Genomic DNA, 12,237 nt, shown 5'->3' with positions numbered 1-12,237 from the left:
AAGCAGGAGGTTAGGGACAGAAGCTGAGCTACGGGTGCTCAGTACACAGGATTTAAAAGACAAAAAAAAACCAAAAAACCTCAGATGCCCAAAGGAGAAAGAGTTCAATGTGAGACACTAAGGAACTCTTCCTTCCACTGGAGATGAGAACTCAGAGGATTTGATCTCATGACCTTTGCTCTCCTAGTGTCTCTACTCGTGAAGATACAGACACAATGTCAGATGAGGAGACAGAGAAAAGGCTACACATGGCGGCTCACACCTATACTCCTAACATTCTCATCACTGGGGGGCTGAGGCAGGAGAATTTTCATGAATTCAAGACCAGCCTAAGTGAGGTCTGGGCCAGCCTACAAAATATATTTTGTCGTAACAAAATAAAAATGAAAATGTAAATGTGTAAAGGTCAGAGGGAAGGATGAGACAATGTTCCCTGAAAACCATGTTTTATTTAAATGGGATGAAGAGGGATGGCCCCTGGGAGCTGACAAAGAGCAGCCTGTTGGGGGAAATATTAAAACATGCACCATCCCATGCTAACGCCAGCTACTCTCTGGCCCCAGCGGTCTCAACGCCTCCATGGCCAGCCTCATGCAGCCCCCCCATCTCGAGGCTCTCTCGCTTCAGACTCTGTCACATTCTCAGACATCCACCCCTGTGGTTACTGTCACAAGTCCCTGTACCCGGTAAAATCAAAACTCTAGAGGCTTGTAACTTCTCAGTCAGATTGATATCAGTAAACTCTCGTCCCTCGTTTATTATTTCACGATACAGCAGCCAGCGAGTGCAGATTGTGAAGAGATGCTCTGAGCATCTGTGGAGGAGGGGGTCCTGACTGGAAACTCCCCAGTGCTGGGTAGAGGCTGAAGTCAGCAAAGTGTGGCTGCCACACAAAGCACCTGCTCCCATGGTCGCTGAGACCACCACTGAAGGTGAGGCCACTTACAGCTGTGGTCATCATTGGCTGGGGGAGGGGACATACCACAGACAGGACACAGCACTGAACTGGGGCCCCATGGGCAGGAACATGACGTGAATTTTCAAGGCCATGAACACAGGGTAGGGAAGCCTGCCAACATTTCTCAGGACTCAGCCTTTGGAAACCCTGGGGGAACTGGGAAATGTGTCGTGATTATAAATCTAATTACTTTGAATGAGAAATGCACAGAGCCTTCCAGGACTGCTGACATGCTTCTGGGAGCTCAGTCTACGCTCGATGATGATGGGAGATTTGGGAAACTCTGTTCACATTCTTACGACAGTTCATGGGCTCTGTTCCCGACTCTGGAATAAACGCTATCACAAAGGTACCATGAGCCCGTTTCTCAGACTCTAGAAATGAAAACGCTAGAAATCATAGCCTCTGTGCGGAGGAGTCTGGTGCACAAACTAACTGAGCTCATTAAATTTATAAAACTAAGTATTAATGTTGACTGATTGATAAAAATCCCCAGCCCCTTAGAAACACAAAGATAGGTAATTATGTAAAAGTAATAAATTGACAATTACTATGTCTGGTAAACAGAGATGGGGGCAGGGTCTTGCTATGTTGCTCAGGCTGGCCTTGAACTCATAGAAATCCCCCTGCCTCTACCTCATGAGTGCTAGAATTATGGGAGTATACTAGTATGTCTGAGATAAAATTTTTGAGTTTCCTATAACAACAAGAAATCTGGGTATGTGGAACTCACAGATATGTTTCAAGAAATTAAACACAGAAAAGTAATTAGGATATCATCATTAACTATGCCTGACTTAAAATCCTTCTTAAATGAAGAAAATTCCATCTTGGACAACCCTAGCTGATAATAAACACACAGGAAAGACATGTGATTTCCTCAAAGTACTCCACAGTTGCCAGATACCATCAGTGCAGTTCCTGGGACAAAACGACAGGGTTGGCGTGCACAGCAGCATCGTGTGAGATTGACAGCTGCTCCCTGCCTAAACATAGTAATGAAATGAGAGCAACTGACTTCCAGAAAAAAGAGAGACCACCATGACTTCATGAATTCAGCATGATTTCAGAGTCATATCACACCAATAGCATTCGACGTAGTTACACAACGAAACCAGGCATCATGCCTAACACTTTGGAATTTCAGCACTCAGAAAGCTGACGGGGGGAGGACTGCCACAAGTTACACACACACACACACTCACACACACAGAGAGACACAAAGACAAACACACACAGAAGAGACACAGACACGCAGTTACACATACACAGACACACAGACATACACTCATACACTCAGAGACACACATGCAGACAGAGACATACACATAGACACACACCACACACAGAGAGAGACACAAAGACACACAGAGAGACAGAGACACACACTTACACACACCCAGAGTCACACACTCATATAGAGACACACACAAAGACACACACACTCATACACATACACACACTCACACACACACACACACACACACACACACACACACGATGACAGAGGACAATGCTGGACACACCTGTAAAATCTCGATAACCTTCAGCTTGGTGTCCATCACCGTCACATCTTCCTGCTCGCCGGGGCTCGCCTGCTTGCTGGGGTGGACATTGGGCTGTGCGTCGGGCACACTCACTGGAAAGATGGAGCCTCGGCTGAGCACCATCTGTGTCATCATCTCTCCCACCCCGTGGATGGTCCTCATGACATTGTTGCCTGGCACCAGAAGAGGACTCAGTCAACACATGAAGCATAGGTGGCCACAGCATCTGCAGAACTCATTCATTTTCCGATGGGGACTTGGCTGTAGCCTTCACACCCATGTAACTCACTGCATCTGTGGGATTTCTATGCTTTTGTCTATTACTGTAAAAGCTGGGGCATGTTGGGTGTATCGGTGCAATGGGTGTGGGGAGCTATGGAGTTATTGAATGGTTTGACAAACAGGAAGAAATGGTTGTTATCTCTAATATACAGCAAATTACTAGTGAAAAATCAAAGACTGAGACCAAGTCCCTCTAAGCAAATTAAGTCTCTCTCTCTCTCTCTCTCTCTCTCTCTCTCTCTCTCTCTCTCTCTCTCTCTCTCTCATGAAATGTTTCAACCCTTGAGTTTAAACTCTAGAGGGACTAGGTAGAAAGGATGGAGTCTGTCGCTCTCTTCATGAGAGGCTGAGGTAGAAGGACAGACAGAACTCAGATGCTCTAGGCAGCACAGCCAGAGCCTGCTTCAAAAGAAAAGAGAATTTAAAACTCCAAAGCACAATTGTTCTGTGGAAGCTCAGACAAAACCCAAATTCACCCTGTGGTTTCTCTCACTGACTGGCGTTCACCACCATTCACCATCGTTTTAGAAGTCACTTAACTAACCGATAAAGAAACAAGACCACCCCCAAAGACCCCTCCCCCCCACACCCTCCGTTGCTCTGTAAACACCTTAATGAGGGTCGCTCATGAAATGGCTTCAGTGGTTTCAGTCCGTTGTTTTGTTTATAAAGAGAGACTTGGAGGCCATCTTAAATGGTTCAAAACACTAAAGCTGACCTCTTCCTCACTTTGTGCCTCTGAGGGTCAACTATGAAATCTTGACACCTAGCGCAGCAGGCACACAGCAAGGGACAGTTTCTACACAAGCCTCCCATGAAGAGTTAGAAGAGTGTTCACGTGTACAGCCAAGGACGCTGTCACTGCCTATGGGCTTCCCTACATATCAAGCCACCTCTGTGCTTTTGGTCCCATAAATGTCCTTGAGCAGAATCCTTAGAGGGATGGGAGTCTGCTGCCTAGTGAAGGACGTCTATTGTATAACTCATGGCTTTAGAAATTACCAGCAAAACAGGAGGGTGGCAAGGTCCTGGCCAGGTACCAAAAGGACACAAAGTGTCAGATGCCGGGTACCAAGAAGACACAAAGTGTTAGATGCCAGGTACCAAAAGGACACAAAGTGTCAGATGCCAGGTACCAAAAGGACACAAAGTGTCAGATGCCCTGTACCAAGAAGACACAAAGTGTCAGATGTGGGTACCAAGAGGTCACAAAGTGTCAGATGCTGTAGTTGTGCATCTTCCCACATACTCAGAGGAAACATAACACAAAAGAACTTAGAAGTGGGATTAAAGGTAAACAATTTCTCACCCCAGGAGAAGCCTGACTTCTCCAAGCATGCATTTATTTGTCTACTCTGACTAGAAGCCCATTATTCAGATCCCAGGGAGAGCCATCTCTTCTGACGCCATTATAAAAAGGGATGACCAGCACAAAAATGTCCAGTGAGTTATTGCTGTCTGTCATCCCCTGAATTTGCTTCCAACCACTCTAGAGCACAATTTACAACTACTCTCCTCCACACTGACCACAGTCCGCCAGCCGAGGGATACCCAGCCATTCCCACAGTTTAGGTCCCGGCCTGTTTCCCAGTCTCAGCTCTTACAGTAAGCAACTAGATTCGAAAGAGCGCATGCCAGCATTTCTCTGCAAACAGTAGTCTTGACTTTTTGAGAGCTCATGAGCTTCTGCCTGAAATAGAGGCCTCGGCATCTGGCAAAGCATGCTCCCTTCCAGAAGAGTAGAAGGTGTGAGCCAAGAGGAAGGGAGATAAAAATGGGATTCGGGGCAACAGAACCCCCATTGATAAAAGAGTGTGAACCATAAGAATGCTTACAAAGTCCAGAGGCAACTAATAAATAAAAAGATTTTAAAGATAGCTGGAAAGAACATGAATGCACCAGACAGCATTGAGCAATAGAAGTTGCACAAAGGTACACTGCAGAAAGGTTGCCACCTCTTTGAATTCATCGCCTTCCCCAAATGCACAATCTGCTGTGCTCATAAAGGGAAGCATTCCCTGTAACATGCTTTTGAGTAGAGGAAACACTGACAATTTCTCTAATGGGCATGCAGGCTCCAGGCAGAAAGGATCCTAGGTTTTCATCTGGAGGTCCTGAAAACTTTTGTTATTGAGCTATTTAGATAACCGAAAGAGAAAATGGGAGGGAGCTTGGCCAGGGGAGGAGGGATGGGGCTAGAGTGGTAGCCAAGAGCTTATGTCTGATCCACAACACAAGGCAAAGAGAGATAACTGGGGATGCTGTAAGTTTTTAAAACCTGAAAGCCCACCCCCACTGACATACCTCCTCCAACAAAGATACACCTCCTGATCCTTCTCAAGCAGTTCCACTGACCAGGAACTGAGCATTCAAATGCATGAGCCTATGGGGGCCATTCTCATTCAAGTCACCCCTGTAGTGTCTTGTGCTGGTCATTGTGATTTATAGGCATCACATCTGGGTGGGAACATTCATTGCTTTAATCTTTCGGCAGCTTGCAGAGCACTTTCTGTACTAAGAACTAGACTCTAGGAGGTTTTCAGGTTGGATACAGCCAAATCTTCTGAGTCCTGAGACCAAAATGTCTTCCTTTTAGCAATAGGGACTTGCCTTCAACATCCGGGAGGAAACCAACGGCCATAGCAATAGCCTTTATTGTTTGGGAGTCACTTGGACTAGCCTGACCAACAGCTTGAACAGAAGCTTCTCATGCCTGATACTTGGCTTTATCAGTCAGCAACTCTTGTGGGAGTATTGTCAGCTCAAGCAACAGAACACACACACACACACACCTTCATGCTTACCAGTACAGCTCATATACATGTGAACACATACCACACACACACATATTTTCACACTTACTAGTACATATGTGTCCATATACATGTGAACACACACACACATTACCATGAGAAGAAAACGCTCATGTGTCCACCCTGTTATCACTTAGCACCATCATGAGTCAATGTTTGTATGGACTGAACACACGCATTGTGTGTGTTTCTGTTTGGTCTTTATCTCCCTCCTGCTTAATAACAAAAGTATCATTACATTCCTCAAAGCTCTTACTTCCATCTTGAAACTTGCTTAATCGTTCAAAGTATGATGACATGGGGGCCTGGACGATGTCTAGGATCGCCAGCAGTGTCCTTGTCAGCCGCAGCAACTCACTGAAGCTGTAGAATCCGAAGTAGGTCAGGTTCCGAGCCAGGTGGACCACCTGCATGGGAGAGGGCGGTGGGAAAATGGAATTGATAACTAACGTAATCCTAAAGCCTAATTCTGAGACACCTGGAAATTAAAATCCCTGTGAAGGGATTGCTCAGATTGTGACTGATTTGAATCTAGGGTTAATTTGGAGCCTTTAAAGTGACTTCGGGAATGTTTATGTTACAATTCTTACCATTTAGTTAAATATTAGTCAGAAGGATTCCACTTAATAAGTAGTTACATTATTTTATTAAATATGAGCCATAAACTGGCCCAGAACTCCATGTTCTCTATGCTGGCCTGTGGCCTTCTGGGTAATACAGTAAAGAACGAGGGTGAGATGTAGCCTCCAGACACGGCTCCAGTACAGGCTACCTTTCCTACAGTACAGGCTGTCTGTCTCTCCTACAGTACAGGCTGTCTCTCCTACAGTACAGGCTGTCTGTCTCTCCTACAGTGTAGGCTGTCTCTCCTACAGTACTGGCTACCTCTCCTACAGTACAGGCTGTCTCTCCTACAGTACTGGCTGTCTCTCCTACAGTGCAGGCTGTCTCTCCTACAGTACAGGCTGTCTCTCCTACAGTGCAGGCTGTCTCTCCTACAGTACAGGCTGTCTGTCTCTCCTACAGTACAGGCTGTCTCTCCTACAGTACAGGCTGTCTCTCCTACAGTACTGGCTACCTCTCCTACAGCTGTCAGGCTGGTGTGGTCACAGCAGACACACTGTGTTGTTCCCAAGGTTAGATGACAGAACACTGCTTGGGAGTATTCTCTCTCTCTCTCTCTCTCTCTCTCTCTCTCTCTCTCTCTCTCTCTCTCTCTCTGTCTCTCTCTCTGTCTGTGTGTCTGTCTGTCTTTGTCCCTGTCCCTCTCTGTCACTCTGTCTCTCACTGTCTCTCTGTCTCTGTCTGTCTCTGTCTCTTTCTACCTCTCTGTCTCTGTCTTTGTCTCTCTGCCTCTCTCTGTCTCTCTCTGTCTCTCTCTGTCTCTCTCTGCCTCTCTCTGCCTCTCTCTGTCTCTGAATCTCTCTGTCTCTGCCCCCCTCTCTCTCCTCCCTACTCTCTCACTCACTCCTTCTCCTTCTCTTGCTCTCTGTAGGAAGCCAGGCGCCTTGTGGTAAGGACACTTCACCACAGAAAAGCCATGTGGGAAAGTGCTGAGGTGACAAGCCAGCACAGCAGAAAGGCCACCAACACCCACCTGAGAGGAGCAGAAACAGGACCAACTGCACAGACCCCACTGCACCCCACCCAGGCTCCCGACTCATGGGGGTGTGCACAGTGACAGCGAGAGCGGACAGGGGTGTGATTGGCAGGGACTTCGCTCTTTATTAATGAAGTGAGCTTTTGTTTGCAACTCTACTGACTATTAGTGTATTAGGAATTGGTATTACTAGTCGCTGAGTACGTTGTAACAAAATCCCAACCAGAAAAGGTAATATACATGTATATATATATATATATATATATATATATATATATATATATATATATATGTGTGTGTGTGTGTGTGTGTGTGTGTGTGTGTGTGTCTATATATATACATACATATATATGATAGAGAGAGAGAGAGAGAGAGAGAGAGAGGGAGAGAGAGAATTTACAAACTTCTCCTGGGGAGGGATCTGTAACAAAGTTTTTCTTTTATTTTTCTTCTGTTTCAAACTGTATGGAATCTCTTGGCTGTAGTGTAATTAGCATGTGAAGTGCAGGTCTGTATCCCATACCGTCTAAAAATAAGCTAATGAACAGATTAAAGTTTAAAATAGCAAGTCTATATTTTTATCATCAACATGGAACCATATCAAATACTCTAAATATTGAAGCAAAGGAAAATCTTTGATGCTCATTGCATCTGGTTTCTAGCAAGAATACACAATCCTGCCGTGTGTACACAATCCTGCCGTGTGTACACAATCCTGCCGTGTGTGGCTATTTAAATGCCTCAAGAGGGGCTGGAGTGATTTAGAGCATTTGCTGCTCTCCCAGAGGACCTAGATTTGGATCTCAGCACCCACATGGTGGTTCACAACTGGTTCCAGGGGATTTGATGCCCTCTTCTGACCATCGTGGGCACTAGGCACACCGAAAATAAATTTAGCAGTTTTAAATACCTCAAATGTCAGTTTATTTTTCTCTTTGTCTCCAAAAGGAAAGGGTTGATTTACAACTTCTTTCAAATATTCTTCGACAAACTCCATTGTCAGGGCGAACTTCCTCTTCATGTCATTTCTGGAGGAGTCTGTGATGGAATCATACCTGCCCAGACAGACAGAAGAGCAAGTTCACTTGACTTGAAGGACTGAGGGGTGGGGCTGTTACACGCTCTGACACCCAGAGTGCACCGCCTTGAACACCTCAGTCGACCTCGCTCATCGGGGGCTACGCAAGCTGACATGGACCGAGCCAGGTGAGGTCTGCCAGAGCACCGGGCACCCAGCAAGCCGTGGGTGTTGGGGTGTTGGGGTTAGTTGTCCACTGGCTTCCAGAACCACGCTTCCTGCTAGCGAGCCTGCATTTGCCCTTGGAAGGGAGCATCCTGACTCTTCTCAGACAGTGAGAACATCCATGTGCAAATGTGTGCAAATACCTTCCTACGTTCTCCTTCCAAAGTTGAAAACACTTCACTTTGTGTTTGTCTGCTGAATTTAAACATCTCTGTGACACCTCATCTTCACTTCTAGAATCCTCTAGAAAACACACCGCTGGGCACATCTTGGGGATGTATCCAGAAGCAATTAACTGAAAAGGGAAGGTCCACTCTGAGTGTGGAAAGCACTATACCGGGGCTGGAGGAAAAATGAGAAGAGAGCTCCCTCTGCCTCCTGCGTGTGGATTCATGGTGGTGCTGCCTCAAGGTCCTGGGGCTGAGCCTTCCCTGCTAAGATGGACCTTTCGAACTGTGAGCCAAAATAAGCCCTTCCTTCATTAAAGTATGTCTCCTCGGCTATTTAAATGGTCACAGAAATGAAAAAAGTAATGAATACCATACACTGCATAGTTTTCTGTCAACTGGAGAGGGGGATCAATTGAGAAACTACCTCCCTAGAATCAAGGTGTAGGAAAGATTGTAATGCATCTTCTTAGTCATTGGTGCGGAAGGTGCCATTGTGGGTGGTCCCACCCCTAGACTGGTGTTCTTGGGTGCTAAAAGAAAACAGGTTGAAGAAGCCATGGGGAGCAAGCCAGTGAGCAACATCCCTCTATGGCCTGTGCCTCAGTTCCTGCCTCAGGTTCCTGCCCCGTTTGAGTTCCTGTCCTGACTTCCTTCAAGGATAAACAGTGGAAGTATAAACCAAATCAACCCTTCCCTCCCCAAGTTACTTTGGTCACAGAAAATGGTAACCCCCAACTAAGATATGAGGTTTCCAAACATACTCATGAATGGTGATCTTTGTGGGGATTTCGGTCCAGAGCCGGGCGTATCGAACGGGCACCACAGACTCCTGGGGGTCCCGGTCAACGTGCATGTGGAGCATGAGTCGGCAGAAAGATGCTCGGAGGTCAAAGGGCAGACTCTCATCAGACACACACCGCAGGATCAGGTCTACAGATAGCTGGGTTGAAATCTGATTGATGGCCAGATACTGGCGGTCCAAGCACATCCTTGCAAAGAGGTTTAGCTGGTACCTAAATGCATGAGACGTGTTACAGTATCCCTGTCACCTCCATTAAGGCCCTAACAGGCAAAGCACAGCCAGCATCCAGGTATGACAACTGTTTCCAAGTACTTACAACACCGAATCAAACTCTGTAAATAAATGACAATACGGGTCTTGTTCCATCCCTGTCACTATAACCTCTTGTGGCTAGGCTTTCTGTCCTAATATCAAATCCACCAGGCCTATAATGGACAGTGAGCCACATGAAGTCACCTCTCCCTACCTTCCCCAGCCTCTGTTGGGGAGGGAACAGGTCTCTGAAAGCCACACTGATTTTGTTCCCACTTGGTTTGGAAAGAAAACAGGATCACTCACTCGGTGCTGCTGTTAAGGACACCCCACTGGCTTGATTTTGAGAGATACCAAAACAGGGAGACCCTGGTTCTGTAGCCTTCCCTGGTTCCCACCAACTTCTGCCTTGGGTTTTATCCCTTAAATTCATAGAGCCAGTTAGGTCATTAACAGTTGTTGTTGTTGTTATCTTTGAAGGGGAGAGAGGGTGTCCATTTGACACATGACTTGTGTGGCAGTCAGAGGACAACTTTGGGAGTTGGTTCTCTTCTCCCGTAATAAGCCCCAAAGATCTGAACCCCAAAGATCAAATTCAGGTTGTGAGGCTCACCTGACAAGTGTACCTACCTACCAGGCTATCTTGCCAGCCCCCCAGTTAGATTACTGACCCCAACATGTTGACCTCTGACGACCCCCCGCCCGCCCAGTGCTTTTGCTACTAAACACAGGTGACCTGTAAGAGCTACAGACACCTGTCCCTCTTGAGTTCAGAAGATCAGCTGCTCACAGGAGCCCATCTCGACCCACTGCTACTTCCTGCCACCAGATCTGTCCCACCCGGTTGCTCTTCTCTAACCACAGCCACGGTCTTACTGCTTCTGGTCTGCCCCACATCCCATCAGGAGCAGGAAGAAACACCTGCCCAAAAGCCCCAAGCTCGTCAGAAAATGGAGAGCACGGGTGTTGACTTTCACCTTGAAATGTTTTTCACCCTTTCAGCCCCCACGCCCTGACACAACTTTTAAATGCCCTCCGACTGTATCTGTAACTCTCAGAGGTTTGAGAGCACGGGCTCCCTGCAATCACACGGTGGCAGTGTGTGTGTCCCCGTACCTGTAATAGGTCAGAACTTCGAGGTCAGCTTTGGTGCCTTCCCTGGCTTCCTGGGCCAGGTGTCTGATGGCCTTGCCATGAGGCTCTTTGTTGCTGTCAATCCAGTAGAGCCACACCTCCTCGTCGTCAACGTCGTCAGGAAGGATGGAGCTCTCCATGGGGTTTTCCACTTGCATGGACACCAGCCTGGACACCAGTGACCAATGACTCCATTAGGACTCACACTTCAGCAGGGCTGTTCCCCACAGACACCCCACGGAGCAGCTTACTTGGTCTGAATGAGGATGTCCGCATTGCCAGGGCTCAGCATGAATTTGCAGATGAGTTCCTGAGTGACGGGGATGGCCGTGCTATTGGACACACAGAGATCAGACAAATAGTCCAGAAACCTAGGGAGGGAAAGGCAAACGTTAAGACAATCATTTCATATTTTAACTGAACACCTTTTACTGGTTCCTCAACAATTTCATTATTACACACGGAATCTTGCGTGTAGCCACTCCTTTTTTTAAAAGTTAATTTTTTAAGTGTTGAAGCATTCGTGCATGTCTGGATTTGGGCGTGGCCTGTCATGGTGTGCATGGAGACCAACAGGCAGCTCTGTCTCCCACCCACTGTGCTGTGTGCCTCTGGCTGACCTCCTGCCTCCACCTCCCACCTCCCCAAGGGATGCTGGAATCACAGATGTGAGCCAAGTGCCACCACACACAGTTCCTCTGCCAGAGTAGGGCGTCGAACATGTGCTGTCAGACTTCAAATGCTCTGCCACCTGCGCCACCTCACCAGCCCAAGGCAAAAGCATTTCAGTACAGTCCCCACAACCAAAGTGTAATTTGGAGTTTAATAAGAAAAGCTTATTTTGACGTTGTTTTAACGTTGCTTCTGTGCGGTATTTCTCTGCGTGTTGTTCATCTACTGCGTCATTAAAGGCAGCTTTAACAGTTCTTCTCATTACAAATAAGCCTTGTTCTGAATGGTTGTTTGCCTCTGTTTATTGGGTGATTTTCATCCACTAGAACTTTCAAGTGAGTTCCCCCAAAACCAAATATCAAAAAACAAAACAAAACAAAACACACACACACACACACAAAGAAAAAAACAGACAAGGTGAGTGTGTAACAGGGTTAGGGCTCACACTTCAGAAGGTGAGTGTGTAACAGGATTAGGGCTCACACTTCAGGAGGTGTGTAACAGGGTTAGGACACACACTTCAGGAGATGAGTGTCTAACAGGGTTAGGGCACACACTTGAGGAGATGAGTGTGTAACAGGGTTAGGGATCACACTTCAGAAGGTGAGTGTGTAACAGGATTAGGGCTCACACTTCAGGAGATGAGTGTGTAACAGGGTTAGGGCACACACTTCAGAAGGTGAGTGTGTAACAGGGTTAGGACACACACTTTAGGAGTGTGTAACAGGGTTAGGACACACACTTCAGGAGATGAGTGTGTAACA

The 12,237-nt window shown here is 46.8% G+C and overlaps 1 protein-coding gene across 2 annotated transcripts in view; it reads right to left on the bottom strand.

The window, feature by feature from the left end:
* Positions 1-12,237, bottom strand: part of ITPR2 (inositol 1,4,5-trisphosphate receptor type 2) — a 355,767-nt gene that overhangs the window by 232,744 nt on the left and 110,786 nt on the right. For both annotated transcript variants that reach the window (XM_080914558.1, XM_080914557.1), the window contains 6 exons: positions 11,053-11,172; positions 10,784-10,969; positions 9,375-9,626; positions 8,111-8,255; positions 5,857-6,007; positions 2,485-2,678 (listed from right to left, as the gene is read on the bottom strand). In XM_080914558.1, coding sequence (XP_080770684.1) covers positions 2,485-2,678; positions 5,857-6,007; positions 8,111-8,255; positions 9,375-9,626; positions 10,784-10,969; positions 11,053-11,172 — 1,048 coding nt within the window. The remainder of the gene's footprint in view (positions 1-2,484; positions 2,679-5,856; positions 6,008-8,110; positions 8,256-9,374; positions 9,627-10,783; positions 10,970-11,052; positions 11,173-12,237) is intronic.

Source organism: Micromys minutus (assembly GCF_963924665.1).
Source record: "Micromys minutus genome assembly, chromosome: 3".
Taxonomy (NCBI): Eukaryota; Metazoa; Chordata; class Mammalia; order Rodentia; family Muridae; genus Micromys; species Micromys minutus.
This window is presented reverse-complemented; position numbering and strand designations above follow the sequence as displayed.